Source organism: Saccostrea cucullata, unplaced genomic scaffold (assembly GCF_032062105.1).
Source record: "Saccostrea cucullata isolate Sc308-1 unplaced genomic scaffold, CSIRO_AGI_Scuc_v1 ctg260, whole genome shotgun sequence".
NCBI classification, from domain to species: domain Eukaryota; kingdom Metazoa; phylum Mollusca; class Bivalvia; order Ostreida; family Ostreidae; genus Saccostrea; species Saccostrea cuccullata.
This window is the reverse complement of record NW_026924928.1, coordinates 163,538-189,148: the sequence shown is the minus strand read 5'-3', so window position 1 is coordinate 189,148 and position 25,611 is coordinate 163,538. Positions and strand designations below refer to the sequence as shown.

Genomic DNA, 25,611 nt, shown 5'->3' with positions numbered 1-25,611 from the left:
CATAACCACCAAATTTGACCTTTTGACCTTGACCTTGGAGTTTGACCCACTTTTACACAAAAATCCCCCAACTTTTACTTTGGCCATACCTTTTAAATGATAGGTACTAGGGCTTTCATATTTCACAAATGTCTACTTTGTGCAGCAATTACAGACAGATCATTGGCAACCACCCTTAATCTATTTATTGGATACCAACAACTTTGACCTTTTGACCTTGACCTTGGAGATTTCCGTACTTATGAAAAAACTTTAACCTTGACCATAACTTTTGAATGGTAAGGGCTAGGGCTTTCATACTTCATATATATAATTCTTGTGAAGAGACCTTTCATTGAATACCAAGAACCTTGGACCTTGACCTTGGAATTTGACCTACTTTTAAAAAACTTTGACCTTGGCCACAACTTTTGAACAGTAGATACCAGGACTTTCATATTTCACATATGTATTCTTTGTGGCAAGACCTTTCATTTGATACCAACAACCTTGACCTTTTGACCTTGACCTTGGAGATTTTTTGTACTTATGAGAAAACTTTAACCTTGACCATAACTTTTGAATGGTAGGGGACTAGGGGCTAGGGCTTTCATACTTCACATATGTAATCCTTGTGAGAAGACTTTTCATTGTATACCAAGAACGTTAACCCTTTGACCTTGACCTTGGAGTTCTGTGATAATTTCTAAATAGATGACTTATGATAGGGCGTTCATATTAGACACAAAATGTCATAAAAAAATGAAATCTCATCCAAAAAGATACCGAAAGCGGGGGACCACAATTCTTTGAATTTGCTTGTTAAAGATCTAATTGCACTGCAATGCATTGCATTGTACTGCTGCTTGACATACAGTCTATTTAAAACACGCATGGTCAATATTAAATTCAACTACGATTTGTAAAAATTATGTTAAAAATGTAAACTGTTTCCAATTTAGCCTAGTGTTCTTCCTTTAAACAAACGAGGTGGAATAGGTTTCTTAATATTTAATCAATAAAGATAAGATTGTTCTCTCACTATATACATTCAGAATTTAGAATCGTTAAATAACGATACTTTATAACAAAGTTACATTTTATTTCCGTGTTGCTCTTGTCTGGATAGCCAAAACACTGAAAAATCAAATGAACGATTGACTTATGAGTGAACGTTTTGAGTCTCTATCAAATAAGGCACCGATTTGCTTTGTTTAACAATCAAACGCATCTTTCTGTCATGCATGCCAAGCTTTTCTTTTGTAGTGAGATTAACTCACCAACCTAAAGCAAGCTTGTCATGACGAAACTTGTCTATTGCTAAGGGACACTATTGCAGTCTTAAATAGTGTACAAACCTGTTATCCATTAGCTATGCCTAAAGATTTGCATAATATAAAGCAGAGAGCAAAAATCGTTTTGTCTACGTTGTTCAAAGGGCCATAATTTGAATTATCGAACTTTGTAACAAACTTCCATTATGCAAATTTCACAACATACATTCAATCGCACACGAAATATTGTATAGATAGGATGTTTGGAAGGGTGGATGGTGGGGGAATAAATACCTGATTGTCCAAGTACAAGTAGAACTGAACACTGCCGCAATACAATTTTAATGCAGTGCATTGTAATGCCTGGGGAATCCTCCAATCAAAGTCAATTTATCATTTTTGTTTTGATTAATTGAATCAAAGATATGGTTGACAATTCACACTATTTTATTTATTGTTCTGAAAGAGAGTTTCAAAAAACCAGACCGGATGTGATTGTTTATTCACAATTCAAACATTAACTATCAGAAATTACATCGAAGGACATCAGAAATCATATCGAATGACTTTTGGACAACTTATATATTGTTCATTTTTTATTCACCGAATTAGCAGTTTGGGTATGCGAAAATATTCAGAATCTTCAAATGAACACTCATCTTTGACTGATGAGTGGATTTATTAATAGCTTACCTAAAAAAAAAAATTAACTGCACTCTATATACTGTACATACAGTGTGTATTGATATATTTAGAATCTTTAAATGAAGAATCATCTTTGACTGATGAGTGGATTTTTTTCTTTTGGAAGGGATTTATACAGCTTGCCTTAAAAAGAATTTAACATGTCAGTAATTATGTCGAGAGATTGCGATGAAGTACCGTATTTCTATTCAGCGCTAACACTGTTTAAAGAGCTGAGTTCTCGTCAAACAACAGTTACTTTTGCGGAATCTTATATCGAAACCTGATTTGAGCATTATGTAGGTCTGCAAAGCTGTAGAGTTATGCATATGTATACTAGTCTTTGACCATAACTGTATCGTTATGGTTTTATATATTGGTCATTGACCATGATACGGTCAAAGACTAATATATAAAACCATAAAGCTACGGTCCTGCAACTAAGCATTATGCAAAACATCCATGCACTGCAATACCAGTATACTAGTATTGCATTGTACTGCTTGACGAAAAGTCTTTTTAAAACACATGTGATCTATAATTAATTGTACGATTTGTGAATAATATGTTAAAAATGTAAACAATTTAGGCCAGTGTTCTTCCTTAAACTGGGTTTGTTAATATTTGCTCGATAAATTTTGATACGATTGTTCTCTTCCTATATATACATTCAGAATTTAGAATTGGTAATAACGATACTTTATAATAAAGTTACATTTTGTTTCTGTGTTGCACTTGTTCGAGTAGCCAAAACAATGTAAAAAATCAAGTAAACGCTTGACTAAATGAGTGAACGTTTTGAAACTCAATCTAACGAAGCAACGATTTACTTCGTATACTTTGCAAGCAAACGCAGATTCAGTCCTGCATGCTTAGCATTTCTTGAATAGTGAGATAAACTCGTCAACCAAAGGCAATCTTGTCATGACGAAACTTGCCCATTGCTGAGGGACACTATTGCAGTCTTAAATAGTATACAAGCCTGTTATCCATTAGCTTTGCCAAAACAATTGCATAATATAAAGCAGAAAGCAAAGATCGTGTTGTCTACGTTGTTCAAAGGGCCATAATTTGAATTATCGAACTTTGAAATAAACTTCTATTATGCAAATTTCACAACATACATTCAATCCTTCAAGACAAATTGTATAAATAGGATGTCTGGAAGGGTATATGGTGGGGGAGTAATAAACTGGATTACTTGTTTAATCCTCAATATATAGTCATTTCGAACGAATGAGACAGGAACTGCCAGTCTAGGGGACTAAAATACCCACTTGTCCAAATACAAGCAGAACTGAACACTGCTGATTTCTGCTACAATAGCATGCAGAGCATTGTCATGCCTGGGGAATCATCCAATCGAAGTCAACTTAGTCATTTTTGTTTTCATTAATTGAATTAAAAATAAAAATTAAAAAATATGATTGACAATTCACAATATCTTATTTTTTGTTCTGAAAGAGACTTTCAAAAAACAGCCTAGACGTGATTGTTCATTCACAATTCTTTTATATTTTTCTCATTATTCTTTGATATGAATCAAACATTAACTATCAGAAATTACATCGAAGGACATCAGAAATCATATCGAAGGACTTTTGGACAACTTATATATCGATAATTTTTATTCACCGAATGGCCAGTTTGGGTATGCGAAAATATTCAGAATCTTTAAACGAAGACCCATCTTTGACTGATGAGCAGATTTTTTAATAGCTTACCTAAATAAAAATAACTACACTATATATACTGTACATACAGTGTGTATTGATATATTGAGAATCTTTAAATGAAGATTCATCTTTGACTGATGAGTGGATTTATTAATACCTTACCTTAAAGAAAATAACTACACTCTATACACTGTACATGCATTGTGTGTTGATATATTGAGAATCTTTAAAAGAAGACTCGTCTTTGACTGATGAGTGGAGTTTTTCTTTTGCAAGAGATTTATACAGCTTGCCTTTAAAAGGATTTTACATTTCAGTAATTGTCGAGAGATTGTGATGAAGTACCGTATTTCTGTTCAGCGCTAACAGTTTAAAGAGTGCTCATGATGAGTTTTCGTAAACAAACAGTTACTTTTGCGGAATCTTATATCAAACCTGATTTGAGCATTAAGTAGGTCTGCAAAGCTGTAGAGTTATGCATTTACAATGTATATACTAGACTTTGACCATAACTGTAGCGTTATGGTTTTATATACTAGTATTAGTCTTTGACCATGATATGGTCAAAGACTAATAACCATGATATGGTCAAAGACTAATACTGAGTATATAAAACCATAAAGCTACGGTTCTGCAACTAAGCATTATGCAAAACATCCATGCACTGCAATACCAGTATATTATATTGTACTGCTTGACGTACAGTTTTTTTAAAACACATGCGATCAATGTTTAATTCATCTATGATTTGTGAATAATATGTGGAAAATGTAAACAATTTCCAGTTGGCCTAGTGTTTTTCCTTAACACTAGGTTTGTTGATATTTGCTCGATAAATTTTGATACGATTGTATTCTTCCTATATAAATTCAGAATTTAGAATCGGTAATAACGATACTTTATAATAAAGTTACATTTTGTTTCTGTGTTGCACTTGTTCGAGTAGCCAAAACATCGAAAAATCATGCAAACGTTTGACTTAATGAGTGAACGTTATGAAACTCAATCAAAAAAAGCAACGATTTAGTTTGTCTACTTCGCAAGCAAACGCAGTTTCAGTCCTATATGCTTAGCATTTCTTATGTAGTGAGATTAACTCACCAACCACGAGCAAGCTTGACATGACGAAACTTGTTCATCGATGAGGGACTCTCTAAAGTCTTAAATAGTATACAAGCCTGTTATCCATTAGCTTTGCCTAAACATTTGCATGATATAAAGCAGGAGCAAAGATCGTTTTGTCTACGTTGTTCAAAGGGCCATAATTTGAATTATCAAACTTTGTAACAAACTTCCATTATGCAAATTTCACAACATACATTCAATCGCACACGAAAAATTGTATAAATAGGATGTTTGGAAGGGAGGAAGGTGGGGGGAATAAATACTTGATTGTCCAAGTACAAGTAGAATTGAACACTGCTGCAATACAATTTTAAGGCAGAGCATTGTAATGCCTGGGGAATCATCCAATCAAAGTCAACTTAGTCATTTTTGATTTAATTAATTGAATCAAAGATATGGTTGACAATTCACACTATTTTATTTATTGTTCTGAAAGAGAGTTTCAAAAACCAGACCGGATGTGATTGTTAATTCACAATTCAAAAATTGACTATCAAAAATTACATCGAAGGACATCAGAAATCATATTCAAGGACTTTTGGACAACTTATATATTGTTCATTTTTTATTCACCTAATTAGCAGTTTGGGTATGCGAAAATATTCAGAATCTTCAAATGAACACTCATCTTTGACTGATGAGTGGATTTATTAATAGCTTACCTAAAATAAAATGAACTGCACTCTATATACTGTACATACATTGTGTATTGATCTATTGAGAATCTTTAAATGAAGATTCATCTTTGACTGAGGAGTGGATTTTTTTCTTTTGGAAGGGATTTATACAGCTTGCCTTAAAAAGAATTCAACATGTCAGTAATTATGTCGAGAGATTGCGATGAATTACCGTATTTCTGTTCAGTGCTAACACTGCTTAACGAGCTGAGTTCTCGTCAAACAACAGTTACTTTTGCAGAATCTTATATCGAAACCTGATTTGAGCATTATGTAGGTCTGCAAAGCTGTAGAGTTATGCATATGTATACTAGTCTTTGACCATAACTGTATCGTTATGGTTTTATATATTGGTCATTGACCATGATACGGTCAAAGACTAATATATAAAACCATAAAGCTACGGTCCTGCAACTAAGCATTATGCAAAACATCCATGCACTGCAATACCGGTATACTAGTATTGCATTGTACTGCTTGACGAAAAGTCTTTTTAAAACACATGTGATCTATAATTAATTGTACGATTTGTGAATAATATGTTAAAGATGTAAACAATTTAGGCCAGTGTTCTTCCTTAAACTGGGTTTGTTAATATTTACTCGATAAATTTTGATACGATTGTTCTCTTCCTATATATACATTCAGAATTTAGAATTGGTAATAACGATACTTTATAATAAAGTTACATTTTGTTTCTGTGTTGCACTTGTTCGAGTAGCCAAAACAATGTAAAAAATCAAGTGAACGCTTGACTAAATGAGTGAACGTTTTGAAACTCAATCTAACGAAGCAACGATTTACTTTGTATACTTCGCAAGCAAACGCAGATTCAGTCCTGCATGCTTAGCATTTCTTGTATAGTAAGATAAACTCGTCAACCAAAGGCAATCTTGTCATGATGAAACTTGACCATTGCTGAGGGACACTATTGCAGTCTTAAATAGTATACAAGCCTGTTATCCATTAGCTTTGCCTAAACATTTGCATAATATAAAGCAGAAAGCAAAGATCGTGTTGTCTACGTTGTTCAAAGGGCCATAATTTGAATTATCGAACTTTGAAATAAACTTCTATGATGCAAATTTCACAACATACATTCAATCCTTCAAGAAAAATTGTATAAATAGGATGTCTGGAAGGGTATATGGTGGGGGAATAATAAACTGGCTTACCTGTTTAATCCTCAATATACAGTCATTTCGCACGAATGAGACAGGAACTGCCAGTCTAGGGGACTAAAATACTCACTTGTCCAAATACAAGCAGAACTGAACACTGCTGATTTCTGCTACAATAGCATGCAGAGCATTGTCATGCCTGGGGAATCATCCAATCGAAGTCAACTTAGTCATTTTTGTTTTCATTAATTGAATTAAAAATAAAAATTAAAAAATATGGTTGACAATTCACAATATCTTATTTTTTGTTCTGAAAGAGACTTTCAAAAAACAGCCTAGACGTGATTGTTCATTCACAATTCTTTTATATTTTTCTCATTATTCTTTGATATGAATCAAACATTAACTATCAGAAATTACATCGAAGGACATCAGAAATCATATCGAAGGACTTTTGGACAACTTATATATCGATAATTTTTATTCACCGAATGGCCAGTTTGGGTATGCGAAAATATACAGAATCTTTAAACGAAGATCCATCTTTGACTGATGAGCAGATTTTTTAATAGCTTACCTAAATAAAAATAACTACACTATATATACTGTACATACAGTGTGTATTGATATATTGAGAATCTTTAAATGAAGATTCATCTTTGACTGATGAGCAGATTTTTTAATAGCTTACCTAAATAAAAATAACTACACTATATATACTGTACATACAGTGTGTATTGATATATTGAGAATCTTTAAATGAAGACTCGTCTTTGACTGATGAGTGGAGTTTTTCTTTTGCAAGAGATTTATACAGCTTGCCTTTAAAAGGATTTTACATTTCAGTAATTGTCGAGAGATTGTGATGAAGTACCGTATTTCTGTTCAGCGCTAACAGTTTAAAGAGCTGCTCATGATGAGTTTTCGTAAACAAACAGTTACTTTTGCGGAATCTTATATCAAACCTGATTTGAGCATTAAGTAGGTCTGCAAAGCTGTAGAGTTATGCATTTATATACTAGACTTTGACCATAACTGTAGCGTTATGGTTTTATATACTAGTATTAGTCTTTGACCATGATATGGTCAAAGACTAATAACCATGATATGGTCAAAGACTAATACTGAGTATATAAAACCATAAAGCTACGGTTCTGCCACTAAGCATTATGCAAAACATCCATGCACTGCAATACCAGTATATTGCATTGTACTCCTTGACGTACAGTTTTTTTAAAACACATGCGATCAATGTTTAATTCATCTATGATTTGTGAATAATATGTGGAAAATGTAAACAATTTCCAATTTGGTCTAGTGTTTTTCCTTAACACTAGGTTTGTTAATATTTGCTCGATAAATTTTGATACGATTATATTCTTCCTATATAAATTCAGAATTTAGAATCGGTAATAACAATACTTTATAATAAAGTTACATTTTGTTTCTGTGTAGCACCTGTTCGAGTAGCCAAAACATCGAAAAGTCACGCAAACGTTTGACTTAATGAGTGAACGTTATGAAACTCAATCAAAAAAGCAACGATTTAGTTTGTATACTTCGCAAGCAAACGCAGTTTCAGTCCTTCATGCTTAGCATTTCTTGTGTAGTGAGATAAACTCACCAACCACGAGCAAGCTTGACATGACGAAACGTTCATTCGATGAGGGACTCTCTAAAGTATTAAATAGTATACAAGCCTGTTATCCATTAGCTTTGCCTAAACATTTTCATAATATAAAACAGAGAGCAAAGATCGCTTTGTCTACGTTGTTCAAAGGGCCATAATTGAATTATCGAACTTTGTAACAAACTTCCATTATGCAAATTTCACAACTTTCATTCAATTGTACAAGAAAAATTGTATAAATAGGATGTCTGGAAGGGTGGATGGTGGGGGAATAAAATACTTGCTTGTTCAAATAGAAATAGAACTGAACACTGGTGCATTCTGCTGCATTACAATGCAATGCATTAAAATGCCTGGGGAATCAGCCAATCAAAGTCAACTTAGTATTGTCTATTCACACTATTTTATTTATTGTTCTGAAAGAGAATTTCAAAAACCAGACCGGATGTGTTCTCATTTGTTCTCAGTATTCTTTGATATGACTTAAAAATTAACCATATATCAGATATCACATCGAAGGACATCAGAAATCATATTGAAGGACTTTTGAACACCTTATATATATATACATAGCTATTTTTTATTCACCGAATAACCAACGTTAGTATACATGTATTTATATTTGTTTCTTAAACATTCTAGTTGTCGAGATGCACACACATTTTTTCATCAAAAATTTAAATTATCTGATTATTTCTAGATTTGAAATAAATATATATATATACATTACACAAAATCCAGGAAGAATCTACTGTATTTAAATAGGTTAGATATGTCACAAGAGAAAATATATTTATATAAAATAAAGAAAAGTTAACTGGGGCTGGAAGACACCGGTTTTCATTTAAAAAAAAATACATTAAATGTGTTTGATCTTAGTGTCGGGTAAAATGAAAAACGCTCATTGATTCAAGTTCATATGTATGGTTCCTTCCGTATTTTCCAAGATGAAAGCTTTCTTCACTTAATGTACAGTTTACGTACATATAGGTTAGGTACTTTTTTTCAAACATGATTTTTCTTGCCTGAAGGAGTCAGAATATCAAGTTTTTTGAAGCAATTTTCAAAGTGTATATAATGTAAATTTTAAAAAAATTCAAATCTATTTTTTATTAACAATCTGGAAGACGAATTCCTATAATATGTTTTGGTAACAAAATGATTAGGATTTCAAATGTTCTAAGTCTTTTTCTTAACCCACATATGATTTTCATAATTTCTCAAGTATGTATCGTTGTACAAAACTCCTGAATTCATATTTTAGTGAGTAGTAAAGAAAGAGGTATGATTGCTAGATCATTTACTTGAACCTGTTTTGTAGTTTTGTTCGTACGCCAGGATTTTTACGAAATTTAGGAATACAGTAATTTATTTTGGGTTTAAGAATGAAGATGAAAAGAAAGCACCAAAGTTTAACGGAGGGATTTTAATGTTGTTGGGTGTGTTGTTTTTTTTTTCATTTAATGTGTATTGTAGTACTGAGTAGTCAAACCATTGCTGTTATCAAAGGTTTTTTCTGCTGCAAATTATCAAAGAAAGCGAAAGATCATCGCTATGTTTAAAAAACAAGAAAATGGACAATAAATGTTTGTTACCATACGTAAACCATACGGTACACATGAATTTTTTTCTTTAGATAACATGAGAAATGCTGCTTAAAACGAAAGTAGCCAAGGAAATTTCGCTGTCTATAAATAGAATTATTTTTTCTGGTAGAGTAAGATATTACCTGCTTACTGTGATTCTGCCTCTATTCATTCACGTGAGTTTATTTATTTGTTTAGAATATGTATTCTATTTAAGGTTGTAATGATGTATTTATAAATTACAGCATGGTCAATACTGACTGGAATTCCCGGTTTTTAGTTTCATATCCAAAATTGTACTCTGAATACTATAATTAGGATATTTGCTACTGACAGCTACTTTGGATTTTAGAAAAGCATTTGAAGATTGGGATGCTGGAAAAGGAGGCTTTCTTACAAACGAAACATATACTGGTAAGTCTGTGATTATAATAAATATTCTTTATGAATATTGATAAGTGTACAATCATGCCCTTTTTGCGTTTTAATATTCCATTACATTATCTATATGTTTTACGTTGTTTAAAGGAATAGTTTTATTAAAATACGAGGGTTGATCCAAAAGTAATGTCACTGTGTCCATATCTTTTATATTTGGCGTCATATTGTCGAATATACTATACCAACAGATGCACAAATTCAAATCTAATTAAACTTGAATTTTTCATTCAATAATGTTTAACTGAATTTATCTTATAGATGTTTAAAGCATAGAACATAAGGGGTGTCGCCGCGTCACAACTGAACGTCATAGATTTAAGTGTACTTTTTATATAATTTTACAAAAACATTAAAAAGCATCTTTTAAAAGAACCTAAACAAAAATATTTTAGAAGTAAAAAAATTTACATCATTTTCTAGTCTTATGTTGAAAATTATATGGCATAATTGCTATTTTTGAAAAAAAAAAAAAAAAAAAAAAATCGTTGTTTTACTCCGGTGCGTTGAAAAAAGGAAACTGTTTTGCATTTTGCTTAAAAATTTAGAAATCGCCAGTTGAGACAGTTACGTTGACTCACTAGACTCACAGAGAAAAGAATGTAAATAAGACATTTATTTGGATGATTTCAGCGAATTTGGGTGGGTGATGGTTTATTGAATGTTCAGAAGATGACAAGATCGAAAGATAGGTGGGCGGACGGAAACGTTCAATGGTGTGTGACGTTGTCAAAAAAGACAGACGGTTAGGGCGATATATGAAATTTTAAGTTGGTCTTTTACGACTGTTCAAAGAAATTTGACAGACGAATTAATTATGGAAAGAGTGAGTGTACGACGGGTACCAAGTTTTCTTTAAGAAAGTGAAACTTGTGAACGTGGATCTCAATTTTTTTAACGAAACTAAGGGAAGCGTTGAAATGTATGACGGCGCTTTCCATCATATGACGTTATTTAGGTGCGGCGAATACCATAGTCGCACGATGAATATAATCCGATATTTTCAAAAGTATAAATCATGTCGAATTGAAATTTGCAGGTCTGGTTTGAAATAAATGTAGCTTTCATCATTAATAATTTTGTTGTTTTACGTCGACTAGTAGCGATTTTATCGAAGTTGTGACATTACTTTTGGATCAACCCTCGTAACTTACAAATTTTGAACGCATTCATTAAAATATTAGTTATTATATACTTTGGTTAGCATTGAGTTTAGGATTATGTGCAAGACTTTAAATAATCAAATTAAGAAGCGCGCAACAACTGACTTCACATAATCATTTTAATACCAGCTAGGTTCCTGTATATCTTGCACAATTCATGTCAAAACGAAAGTGGAGAAGGATACACGAATTAACAAATTTGCTTTTTGTAGTAAATACACAACTGCATCAGTGCTATTTTATTTGATCCATTTTGCAGAAAAGATAGGTACATTTATAGAAATCATGCTTTAAAAATTAACCTTTTTGTTCACACGATCTGCTGTGCTCTCAATTTTATATTGCTTTATTCGATTTTGGAACTTAGTCACTGTTCACATTAATTTTTCTTAAACAGTATTACAGTGTCAGTCAAGAGCTCTTAGAGTATTTTAATACCACCAGTGGTAGATACATGAGTTATGGATGGACAATATTTGGAGACTGCAAAGCTGAAAGAGAATTTTCTTGAGTGCACAGTTTGCAACCTTAATTTTGACGATCAAGATCATGTTCCCCGTCTGCTGAATTGTCTGCATGCTTTCTGTTCTTCATGTCTCGAGAAGATTGTAAAAGACGAAGAAATCACATGCCCTTACTGCCAGAAAGTCCACGCAGCAAAAGGAAATGACGTCAAAATTTTTCCCAAAGACCCTACCAGACGAGATTTGATGGATTTCGTCAGAGCTGCTTCTCACGACTCGGAGACTCAAATAAACTGTGATCTGTGTGACGAGAATAAGGTGGCAACACATCGCTGTAAGGAATGTCAAGGATGTTTTATTTGTGATGAATGCTTCAGAAATCACCAAAAGATGAAAACATTTAAGGATCACAATCCACTATCTTTGACGGACTTGCCTCAAGATACTTTTGCCGGACTTGAGCATTTCAGTCATGAGGAAATGTGTCCCGAGGTAGGACATGACGAAGCATTAAAGATGTACTGCTCAGATCCATGCAGGAAACCGATTTGTACTCTTTGCGCATGTACTACTCACAAAGATCATAAAAATCTTACAATATCTGATGTTTATCAAGAAGAAAGTAAGTCAATTGAGGATATTTCCAAAGAAATTGAAAAAAAGATAGAAAGCTCTGAAAAAGTTATAGAAGCAGTTGATGCAGAGATAGTAAACTTGCCTGAAAAGGTCAATGAGCAGAAAGAAGCTGTTCGGGCTCAATTTGCAAATGCAATTAGTTTGCTAGAAAGAAGAAGAGACGAACTTTGCAAAGCTATGGATGAGCACGAAGAAAGAAACACCAAACTCTTAGAAGTACAAAAAGAGGAAGTAAAGAAGTATAAAGACTCTTGCATCGAAGCAATTCATTTTCTTCAAACTTCTCTTGCCCACAAGAATAAACCCGCTTTCCTAAGACTTGCACCAACCATTAGAACACGACTTCAGGAACTGGAGAAAACATCTCTCGATGTAGAACCGCATGCTAAAGTCGGTTGTGTCAATTTTGAAAAGTTCAGTTTGAAGGAATTTTCAAACACAGTTACAGGGATGGGCCGAGCATTATGCACATACGTATATGCTCCTAAAACTTCAGTCTCTTTTAGCAGCAAGAAATTTGAGGTTGGAGAGGAAAATATGTTCCAAATAGACTTGAGATCTGTCAATGGGATACCCATCGATAATGAGGACGTCGCTGTTGTTCTTGAATCCGAAGATGAAAGGAATGTTCGCATATTGTGCAAATACGACGACAGTTTGAATAAGTATGTTGGCAAATGGTGCCCCGATGAAGCAAGAAAATATGGCTTGAAAATACTTTGTAATGGAGTGCCCCTTGATCTTCAGTTTAAAAAGATAAATGTCGGAAATGCATCGTTGCCGTCTGGTAAGTGTTTGATTTCACCTTGATACTAAAGAAGTTTTTAAATTTTATTAGGTCATAATGCATGTAATCATTTTAAAAGAAGGAAAATGAAAGTAAGATAATTATTTTATTTTGTACATTACTAGCTCCAGAATACAGTGCTCCGACTATTTACGTCAAATGATTTTACAAGTTTGTTTCCAAATGTTTACATCTTATAAAAACAGAAATCATCACAATAATGGCGTTATTCATGTTATTATAGGGACGAAAACTGAAAATCAAACAACACCAAAAGAGAGTAAAAAATTCAAGTAAGTAAAAATTTGAATAAAATATTCCAAAAATTAAAATAGTAATAAAAGTTAGCCAATACTTTGTTTTTTTTCTCTGTTTGTAGTCTTGGTCCAGGAATGTTAAGTCGCAGGAAAAGCAGGTATATATTTGTGAAAATCTCTTCCAAGAAATATAAATATGCAGTCTTGCTAAGGCCAAAAATTCACTTTTGATTGTTTGTTTGTTTGTTTGTCTAACATTCCTTCGAGAATTTTTCATTCAAACTGAGACATAACACTTGCAAGTGAAGTACTCCAAATTTAGACTTAATTGGTACTTAGGATACATGAGCTGTGAGAGGTCATTTTCATGAGAGAGAACGGAACCTAGGTTTATACGGTTTCATCTGAAAGACCGGTCTCCACGCCCCGCAGCGGGATTCGAACCCGCGATGTTTGGATCAACTTCTTATTCCGCTACTCTAGAGCAAACGCTCTGAACACTGCGTTACGTGAGTAACAACATGTACTATGTATGGTACTTGGATTTTCAACAGCTGAGGAAAGGTTCAACACTAATCACATTTTGTCCGTCCGTCTGTAAACATTCTACATTTTCGACTTCTTCTCAAGAAACACTGGGTCAATTTCAAACAAACTTGCCACAAAGTATCATTGGGTGATGGGGATTCAAGTTTGTTAAATTGAAAGACCATGCCCTCTTCCAAGGGGAGATAATTATAATTAGTGAAAAATTAATGACATCTTTTAAAAATCTTCTTCACAAGAACCACTGGGCCAGGAAAGATAAAACTTCTGTGGAAGCATCCTCAGATAGTGTAAGATACCCCCGGGGTCACAACGGAAAATCTGTTTTACAAGGAATATATAGAGAGAAATCGTCTGTTCAAGAACAGTAAAGCCATTGTCATTGGTATGGAAGCATTCTCAGGTAGTTTAAAATTCCAGCCAAAATTTTCAATACAGAACTGATTTGTGTTCTTTTTCCTTAGCCAATATGCTCAGGTGAGCGATGTGGCCCACGGTCCTCTTGTAATTAGATTTTACAAATTTTTACGATGGATTTCATAAGCAGGACAAATAAGAATAAAATGATATTCATCCTCAACACAATTGGAACACACACAGGAAACAATCTCTAGGATGTCTTTCTGGATTATTATATCGACTTGTTTCTAGTGCATGTCAATTGGTGTGATAACATATTCAATTTAGAAATCCAATTATTTATATTTAGTGGATATGGGTTTACGTAAGTAAAATTGTAATTTGTAATTTAGTATTTTTAAAAGAACATTTTCTAAAACTATCTAATTGAGAAAGAAAATTGTGTCTTGCTTTGTCAAAAATTCATTGCTTGTCGATGAGAAGGTATGCTTATTTATTTTTTTCCGCTTTTCCACTACTCAACAAACCTAAATTGCATAAAATACTTTTAACATTTGACAACTAGTTTTTCGTATGATGTATATCACCCATTCATATAAAATATATAAAGTTATGACAATGTTGTATTATACAACTGTTTTGGTCAAGTACTTTTTTCCCAAAACTTCATTGAACGTATATACCGAGGTTGCTTCTAAAATGTCACTCATAAGCATGAATGTTGCGTTATTTAAGGGGGATGTACAAGCCATATTGGATCTAGTCTGGTGTAATTAAGAAATACAAAGAATGCGCTTAATACTCTACTAAACTAGCCCAAAGTTACTCAAAGTGCTAATGCACTAATTACCTACTGTTAGAGACCAAAATTAGTTAATAATAAAGTTTTTTTGTTTTATTTAGGAGGAAATTAATCATGTTAGAACTGCGCAGCTACAGCATTCACGAGATGAAAAATGCACTGAATATAGTGTTAGTTTGATTCATTGATAATATGGCTACAACCATTTGTTTCGCTTTTTTCTTGTCATTATCCATAATTCTTCAAAATTTGATTTTTCATATGGGTGTCTTCCTGAGGCCATGTGTTTATTTCGTCCGCCATTCCTCTGTCACACAGAGTTCGAATAGCATTGGTTTTAGAATAAATGCGACCATAATAACATCAAGACAAGAAATTACTAAGTAATAATCATTAGGTTATATTACTTACTACTTTTATTTGTTGCATTGCATCGTCTGATTACTGAAAAAAAGCTATTTTAACCCCACTTCAGCAAATCGGGAAAAACTGTTCTGTTTACAGCTCGAGTTTCCTCGATAATATCATTCCACTGAACACGTGGTTGGCATGTGCATATATCTGCTGTGGATAGATGCGTTTATTAACATGATTATATTTAATTTTTCATGGAACAAGTCTTGATGATTTGTTGGTTTCTTTAAAACTCAAGAAAAAAGATAAAACATGTCCTAAACATATGTGATTACGGCGGGTCTTTTTTCTGTGGCGATAGAAGTTATTTTCAAATGGGGCACTGCAAGGAGGATGCTTAGCATTTAATTTGAAAATGTTAAACAACATGCGGTGCATGAAAAACAAATTGTAATTACATGTCTTACATTCGAAAAGTTGGTACATGTGTCTGTTTTGTTTAGCAGTTAGATAGAAAAAATAGGCAGTTATAGGATTTCCTTCAGGCACCTCACATAAATAGCTAGATTGTTTACAATGAACCACACTTTGTATGGAGTAATGTTTGGACATAAAAACGCATCATGTCTCAATAAGTTGACAACATTGTAAGTTCCCGCTCAATGAACATACGAAGCTTGATAAAATATATTGAGCTGTTTCTTTGAAATTTAGAAGCAAGCACAACATGCACAATGTTTGCAAAGAAAAGTCCATTGCATATGCTATGTCTATCACGCAAAAAATGAGAGGCTATACCCCCCCCCCCCCCAAAAAAAAAAAAATGTTTATTTGACAGAGTATACAAGGGTAGATCAAGAAGTAAACGATATATCTTAGGTATTTGATAGTTACTAGTATAGTCACCCATTCTCAGAATAAGTGGTCATTTTGACTAAATGCATGTCTCCTCGCCCTACTTGAAAAATATGGTGTATTTAAAACGTTTTATGTGATCTTTTTCAGACATATGTAACTATACTTACAGGCTGAGAACAAAAACTCCTTCAGAAATCGATATTTTAAAAAATACAAAGCAGAAAACCTATCAATTTTGTCAATTTTTGCGTGTCGCCAATAGGGTATCTTAAGTTTCCGCATTTATAAAATCATCTGTATGTTTCTAGAGCTCTTCATTACATCTTAGTTTCATGACACATATGCAGGCATTTATTTTAAATAAGTACTTAAATGTTTACGACCATATTCCGAATTCATTTTTCAACTTGATTTAATGTCGCTTAAAAGTATGTAAGCTACGTTGCCGATTATAAATGTGTCTTTTACAATCTTAAATATCTTTTACCTCGTATATAAACATTCAAAAATTAATTGAATTTTATTGATCTGTCAATTAAAATTTGAATCAAAATACACAGGGGACAAAATATCTTGTACGAGCATCTGTAACCTGTATCTTTGATCCGTTGTTTTAAGAGTGTAAGCTACGTGATCATGAAAAAACTATTATGGTAAATATATATCTAGATTTCTGTGTGTTTATTTTATAATACATTCTGTGTATGGTTATTTGTAGATCGAACAATTACAGTAGTCAGTACAAAATGTATGATTCTACCTACTAATAGTCAAGATGTAATTTACGTTGCGTAATCTACGTTGCCGTGATATTAAATAAAATGTAATAGTCAAGCAGTATAGATTCTTTTTTATGAAATTATATATATAGTTATGTTGAGTTCTGTTTTTGCACTGTATATGACCATCTACCGCTTCTGTCTGAACGGCACGCCCGCTAAAGCTGTTAAACTGCGGATTTCAACGTTGAAAAAAGAAACAATAAAATATCTGTCCTAATCCAATTTTAAAGGTTAGAAATTATATCTTTAAAATAAATTTTGATTTAATTCAAATGCTCTAGATCATATGTTAGATAAGTTCACCCTTCGTAAATTGTAATCATTGAAAATTGTCGAAAATATGTAATCAAACAGTCATAGTATGGTAAGCTACGTTCTTTGCTTGCTTGTCTATCACTTATCAAGTGATGATTTATATACATGAAAATCTCTATCTACGAAGTAATTTCATCATTTTATTCAGAAGTTTGTAAGACTGAAGATTTAAATCTTGGTAAATATGATTAATAAAGTAACATAGAGTATCGATAACGTAGCTTACGTTTTATCTCAGATAAAAGAGATATCGAAAACATCAATACAGACAAAGTGTATGGAAATATTTTTAAATTTTGCTGGTTATAGTCTTTTGTCTATCAAAGATCATTCATATATTCAAAAATTTTAGTATTTTATGGTTAACTTGGGTAGTAAATGATGTTTTTCGTAATCTACGTTGTGTACCCTGTAAGCTACGTTACAGTAATGATATTCTGTGTTTCTCTTTCGATGTTAGCTTTAAGAAATCTGTGTTTTTTTGAATTGCATTGAATATGATTTAATCAAACATTTCATTTATTCAGTTTCTAATATTGATGATACTCAAAGTTCTTTTTAACTTAAAAGATGAACGAAAAAAGAGTTTTTGTAATGAACAATTGGTGTTATACATTGATTGGTTTGTGTTATCGTAAATACTTTAAATTGATTAAGTTTAGGACATTTTTCGAAGGAAAGTAGTTCAACTTACCACAAAACACACATTTTCTTTATTTTTATTAATTCTTATGAGAAATTCTCAGGTTTATCATTAATGTAACTGTGGCAACGTAAGTTAACTGTAATTTTGATGGGTGTTACTTATGGATTCATATCTTTTACATTTATTTTACCCGAGTATTCAAATTTTGTGAACAAACAGGTGAAATACAAAGGTATAAAATAAGACCAAAATCATAAAGATAAACAAAAAATATTATTTTCACAAACTCTGTTTGAAAATATCGACTTATTTTGAGAATGGATGATTATTGTTGAAATATTCAAGTATTTTTCAAAGTGTAAATTGGAGGTCTTTGATTTTCAAAGTGTAAATTGGAGGTCTTTGATAGCATATTGCTTAATTAAAAACACATATCCCTAGCTTTTCAAACTTGCTAATATATCACTGGGCAATATAACAAGTATCATATTTAACCATCTGCCTTCCTTCACTAAAACGATCTATCCAATCATTGATTGAATTTGTAGGAAGCCATTTGTCTTAATAAACTATGAATAAATTCTTATATGCTACTTCAAAGGCATTTTTAAGATATACCATAAATATTATACCATAAATATTTTAGTCGTTTGTTCAACGAGTTCCACTGAGGCAACCATTTTTCGTCACAAGTACCTGCATAATGACGTCATTATGCTATTTTATAGAACTTGTGTTTGGCTATGTGTGCACCAAATTTGTTTCTAATCTGAATTGTGGTTTTGTAGATATAGAGATAGTTCGCGAACTTTGTGATCACCCCTCGTACTAGTAGGTACTAAATCAAGGTCATTCATATCGATTTTATGTGTTTAATTTCTTTGTGTTTCATTGGTGATAATTAAAATTTTGATATATATTATAAGTTATCTGTGGCAAACTTCTTAACTTTGATGGTGCTTATTTTTCCTTACCTGGAATCAAAGAGTTTAAGATTTTTTTTCTTTGATATCAATAAGTGCATTATTTAACAACTGTTCGATAATAATACTAAATAAATTACTTCAAGCCATACTATAACACATTTCCTCTTTTAAAAGTGTTCATGCAATTTGAAATATTTTGCAACTGTAATTCTCTTCTACATTTAAAGATTGTTATGTCCCTCCATATTAAGAAGAGGTCTGGAAAACAAAATACTGTGCTAAAAATAGACCACGTGCTGCTACCCATGAACTACTTTCATGGTTCTTTACACTCTTTTGAAGACAATGATACCTTGTTTTGAACTTGAAATTATCATTTAAGAGTGCCAAATTTAGACATTTTCTCAACAAATGGTTGTAGAGAGAACATTGATGCACAGTTTGCATATTTTTTTGGATTTTTTTAGGCTCTGCTGAATTCTGTAGCTGCGCAGTTCTAAGGAGCATATCAAAAGCATTTTTCTGCAAAAGTATAGATTATATATGCACAACATGCATTCAGTTATGAATATTTATTGTATCTTTATCATAAGGACTTAAAATTTGATCAAAATATGATGTATTTTAGCCATTTGAAGAAATGTTTACATTTTGTTCTCACAGCACTAAAGGTGGCCGTACATCCCCCTTAACGGTATAAACACGGCAAGTTGAAAGATAACTCAGATATATTACTTTTCATGTTTCGGTACTAGCGTATAGTATATTTCAATAGATAAAATTATGACAGCTACTTTCTTTCTTCAACACTTTATGCCTGTATCTTCAGCATTCTTCTGTGCTGTGAATGCTAGTAAATTAATGGTTCTTCTCTAACTTCTGCAATTTGTAAAAGATAATAGAAAAACACTTTTTATTTTTAAATGCAGAAATTCCAACGCACATGCTTAGATTACTAGTCCTAATACATGCATGAGACAAATAGTTCTTATTTCACTTTCTACGTAGAAGTATAGGAAAGCTTCTAACTGGAATAGATGCTCAGACAGCAGGGGATTGTAAGATCTGTATGGACATATGTCAGATTCCAAAACAGCTTCCTTGTAAACACAACTTCTGTAAGAAGTGCATCGATCCCTTCATGAAGACGAAACAGAAATGTCCGTTTTGTGAGAAGGTGTACGGGAAGATTTATGGAGATCAGCCAAAAGGAAGAATTATGTTTCAAAGAGAAAAGAAATGTCTCCCTGGATATGAAGGACATGGGACAATCATCATTTTCTATATCATTGATGCTGAAAAGCAAGGGGTTTGTTCAAATTCTATCATTTTTCTCCGTTTTTCTAATGAATGGGAAATGCTTAATTTTAACCCTCTATATGTATCTTTGAGACAGAGAGAACACCCACATCCTGGTCGTCAGCTAGGTGGCAGATTGGAGAGGAGTGCATTCTTACCAGACAATAAGGATGGTCGTCTGATTGCCAAGCTTTTGAATATTGCTTTTAGCAGACGACTCATTTTCACCGTCGACAAGTCACAGACAACAGGCGAGGAAGACGCGTTGGTGTGGAATGATATTCACCACAAGACCCGCCGTGACGGTGGATCCGAACAGTAAATTTTGATTTCTGTTACTTCAAATGCTATCCTTAAAAAACTGAAGGCTCAGTGAATGCGCTGCTCTCGTTTTAATGACTGTATTTTGTAATTCATTTGATTTCAGGCATGGTTACCCTGATGGTTCTTACCTAAAGAGAGTGTTTGAAGAACTCCAAATAAAGGGCGTGACACCAGAATCTGCAGACGACAGCAGCGAATTTAAAGAATATTCGGCAGTATTCCAATCACAATGAAAAGAAAATAGTCCAGTAGTTATAATTGTTCCAATGGGCGATTTTTAGCTCTACTGGTCAGAGACCGGAAGAGCTTATGCGATAGTAATGCGTCCGGCGTCCGTCCGTCTGTCTGTCTGTCTGTAAACAATTTTTCAAAATGCTACTCCTCCTACAGTTTTAGTCTGATTTCAGTTTAACTTTGCACACAAGTAGACTACACTAAGATAAATAATACTTTATATCGGTTTTTGATTTCGATGAACGGTGTTGCCGTGGTTACTAAAAATAGAAATTTCTGTGAAATTGTTTCAAAACGCTACTCCTCCTACAGTGTTGGTCTGATTTCAATATAACTTGGCACACAAGTAGACTACACTAAGATACATAATTCTCTTTATCGGATTTTGATGTCGATGAATGTTGTTGCGGTGGTTACTAAAAATAGAATTTTCTGTGAAAAACATTCAAAATGCTACTCCTCCTACAATTTTGGTCTAATTTCAATATAACTTGGCAGACAAGTAGACTACACTAAGATACATAATTCTTTTTATCGGTTTTTTGATTTTGATGAACGGTGTTATCGTGGTTACTAAAAATAGACATTTCTGTGAAATTGTTTCAAAATGCTACTTCTCCTACAGTTTTGGTCTGATTTCAATATAACTTGGCAGACAAGAAGACTACACTAAGATACATAATTCTATATATCGGTTTCTGATTTCGATGAATGGTGTTGCCATGGTTACTAAAAATAGAAATTTCTGTGAAATTGTTCAAAATACTACTCCTCCTACAGTTTTCGTCTGATTTCCATATAACTTTGCAAACAAGTAGATTACAATAAGATACATAATTCTATATATCGGTTTTAGATTTCTATGAACGGTGTTGCCATGGTTACTAAAAATAGAAATTTCTGTGAGATTGTTTCAAAATGCTACTCATCCTACACTTCTGGTCTGATTTCAATTTAACTTGGCAGACAAGTAGACTACACTAAGATACACACATCGGTACATCGGTTTTTGATTTAATTTTGCACAGAAGTAGACTAAACTTAGATACACAATTCTGTTAATCAATGTTTGATTTCGATGAACATTATTGCCTTGGTTACTAAAAATAGAAATTTCTGAAAAATACTCTCTAAATGCTACTCCAAATACAGTTTTAGTCTGATTATAATATAATGTGGCATACAAGTAGACTACACTAAGAACATAAAGAGACTTAATCAAGGATTATTATAATTCTATTTGTTGCTGTTGTAAAGTTTCAATTCCCAACTGCTACTTTTCTGTTCTTTTGCTATAAGTACAAACCAGTAGAGCTTCAGTCTCGACAGAGACTTCTGGTTCATTCTTTGAATGTCTTTCCAGTACTTAGATTAAATAATACATTGTACTTAGAACAAAGTACATAAATTTCAAGCGGTTACTCAACTTTTAATTGATACATTTTTACTTACTATTTTTTAACTTGCTTAGAACATAATTTTTTTTTATTTTGATCCAAAGTTCTACACCATGAACTAATTTTTCTCATTTGTCTTAAGTCTTAAAACTTGATATGAAAATTAACTTTTATCTGCATGTCTGTAAGTGAATAACTAATATTGACAATGTATTAAATTAAGTGATTGCTGATTAGATGAAAATAATAATTGGTTTTTAAATGTTCTCAAAAACTGCTTGCATGTGTTTTTAAATTTCATAAGTTCAGTATTTGGATCTGATTATATTACTTACTAATATTTGGGGGGGGGGGGTTCCTGTATAGATTGCTGATAAATGCTTTTGAAGAACTTTTCAGATTTTCAGTCTCAGTAGCCTTATTTTTGTTTTCAGTTGACATACAGTGTATATTATTAGTTTATACAAATATCATGTTGTAAATTTTGAATTTACTAGGGGGGGGGGGGTAAATGCAAAATTTACAACATGTTATCATTTACCTCCCCCTAGTAAATTCAAAATTTACAACATGATACAAAGAGGGGATCTAGAAACTGAAGTACCCATTTTTATGTCCAGCTTTTAAAGTGCCCACTTGTCCATTAGCATTTAACATCATGATTGGACTTTGGCAAGGGTGATTATCACAAGTGGAACGGATCGCTACTGTGGATATTTGAGATAATTAAACTGACACAGTTTGAATATTTATATTTGATTCAATCAAGTTTAGGACGCCGTGTATTAATTCCTGAAAAAAAAATGCCACAATATAAAAAAACCAGAAGTCTCTGTCGAGACTGAAGCTCTACTGTTTGAACTTATAGCAAAGGAAGAGAAAATTACTTAAGCAGCTGGGATTTGAAACTTTACAAGAGCAAAAAATAGAATAATGATCGTTGATAAAGTCTCTTTATGTTCTTAGTGTAGTCTATTTGTGTTATATTGAAATCAGACCAAAACTGTGGGAGGAGTAGCATTTTGAAACAATTTTACAGATATTTCTATTTTTAGTAACCACGACAACACCGTTCATCGAAATCAAAAACCGATACACAGATTTATGTATCTTAGAGTATTCTACTCGTGTGCCAAGTTATACTGAAATCAGACCAAAACTGTGGGAGGAGTAGCATTTTGAAAGAATTTCACAGAAATTTCTATTTTTAGTAACCACGGCAACACCGTTCATCGAAATCAAAAACCGATACACAGAATTATGTATCTTAGTGTATTCTACTTGTGTGCCAAGTTATACTGAAATTAGATTAAAACTGTAGGAGAAGTAGCATTTTGAAAGAATTTCACTGAAATTTCTATTTTTAGTAACCACGGCAACACCGTTCATCGAAATCAAAAACCGATACACAGAATTATGTATCTTAGTGTATTCTACTTGTGTGCCAAGTTATACTGAAATCAGATTAAAACTGTAGGAGAAGTAGCATTTTGAAAGAATTTCATAGAAATTTCTATTTTTAGTATCCACGGCAACACCGTTCATCGAAATCAAAAACCGATACACAGAATTATGTATCTTAGTGTATTCTACTTGTGTGCCAAGTTATACTGAAATCAGATTAAAACTGTAGGAGAAGTAGCATTTTGAAAGAATTTCATAGAAATTTCTATTTTTAGTATCCACGGCAACACCGTTCATCGAAATCTAAAACCGATACACAGAATTATGTATCTTAGTGTATTCTACTTGTGTGCCAAGTTATATTGAAATTAGACCAAAACTGTAGGAGGAGTAGCATTTTGAAAAATTGTTTACAGACAGACGGACAGACAGACGGACGGACGCCGGACGCATTACTATCGCATAAGCTCTTCTGGTCTCTGACCAGTAGAGCTAAAAATGAAATTTAATAATTCTTGATAAATATATGACACAACTTTTAAAAAGGATTTTTTTTCATGTTTTGCAATGAAAATATTTTCATTTTTGTAAACTTGAAAATCTGCTGGTAAATAACAGCTAATTTTGTATTAGTTTGTGTTTTGCAATTTAACCACTATATCAATGTTTTTGTTTGTACTTACTCATTATCAAATAGTAATTTTTTGTAATATTTTTTTAATTGTTGATTAAGTGAAAATAATTGCTATTTTTTAATGTTCTGAAAAGCTGCCTGAATTCAAATTTCGTACATTCAGTAATTGGATCTGATTATATTTCTTTACTTATATTTGTTTTGTTTTTTCTGTATACATGTAATTTGCTCATAAATGCTTTTGATGAACTCTTCATGTTTTTAGTATCATTAATATTTTTCTTTTATCTCAGTACAGATATATAAATAGTAAATATACAAAGAGGGGATCTAGGAATTGAACTACCCATTTTTATGTCCAAAAGTGCTCAAATTAAAACACCATGAAATTGATTAATTTTTGATATTTGATATATAATTATATTTGATTCCAAAACTTTTAAAAAAATTTTTGATAAATTTTTTAAAAAAGGATTTTTTTAATTCATGTTTTGCAATGAAAATATTTTCCCAAACTTTTGTTAACTTGAAAACCTGCTGGTACATCTAAATAACAGCTAGTTTTGTGTTAGTTTATATATGTGTTGCATTTTAACCACTATTAATACTTTTGTTTGTACTTACTCGTTATTTTATAGTAATTTTTTTGTAATTTTTTTTTTTTTTTAATTTTCGTCACTGCCATATACATGGCTTTTATGTCCTAACTGACCAACAGGTTTTTGGATGTTGTATTAAAGCATTAGAGAAGACTCTCAAGTTATAAAAGTCATTTGTTTTACATTTGTTTTTTTTAAAAAAGAATACTGATTATATGATTATTGATCTGGATTTTATGAAATAATCTCCCACCTTGCAATTGTTTTTTCTTACGTCCTTCTATTTTTTTGTGGTTGTTTCGCTTATGTTTAATTAAAAGTAAACATATCGAGTCATAAGTGTTTCATGTGTTTATTTCCAATATTGTATATCAGAAAATCGGCTATGGATGCGTTATTGAACATATTATTTAAATGGACATAATATGATATATGTAACTACAATGTACATTGCATTACACTTATTTATGTCCCGTGTCGCAGTAGCTATAGGTGCTGGCACGAAAAAGATCCTTCACTGCTCAATGGTACTCAGTGCCGAATATAGGAACAATTATGCAGCTCTCCACCGGCAAATGGTGGCGTCTCCATATTAGTGAAAAATTCTTGAGAGTGACGTTAAACAGCAAAACAG

General features: G+C 32.4%; 1 protein-coding gene across 2 annotated transcripts; it reads left to right on the top strand.

The window, feature by feature from the left end:
• Positions 1–10,007: 10,007 nt before the first annotated feature.
• Positions 10,008–21,007, top strand: LOC134267630 (uncharacterized). Of its 2 annotated transcripts, XM_062749835.1 has the most exons (7): positions 10,008–10,166; positions 11,751–13,240; positions 13,485–13,533; positions 13,620–13,655; positions 20,095–20,395; positions 20,483–20,703; positions 20,813–21,007. In XM_062749835.1, exons 2-7 carry the CDS (start codon positions 11,815–11,817, stop codon positions 20,940–20,942), a joined length of 2,163 nt encoding a protein of 720 aa, XP_062605819.1. In that variant the 5' UTR covers positions 10,008–10,166; positions 11,751–11,814; the 3' UTR covers positions 20,943–21,007. The 2 variants fall into 2 exon arrangements, with proteins under 2 accessions (XP_062605819.1, XP_062605820.1); XM_062749836.1 differs by lacking the exon at positions 13,620–13,655.
• The last annotated feature ends 4,604 nt before the right edge of the window (positions 21,008–25,611 follow it).

Bases quoted from the DNA above. Each gene is read 5' to 3' on its own strand.
- LOC134267630 (XM_062749835.1), top strand. From the start codon at position 11,815: ATGGATGGACAATATTTGGAGACTGCAAAGCTGAAAGAGAATTTTCTT. The intron at 20,396-20,482 runs GTTTGTTCAAAT...TCTTTGAGACAG, and splicing joins TTGATGCTGAAAAGCAAGGG to AGAGAACACCCACATCCTGG. The intron at 20,704-20,812 runs GTAAATTTTGAT...ATTTGATTTCAG, and splicing joins CGTGACGGTGGATCCGAACA to GCATGGTTACCCTGATGGTT.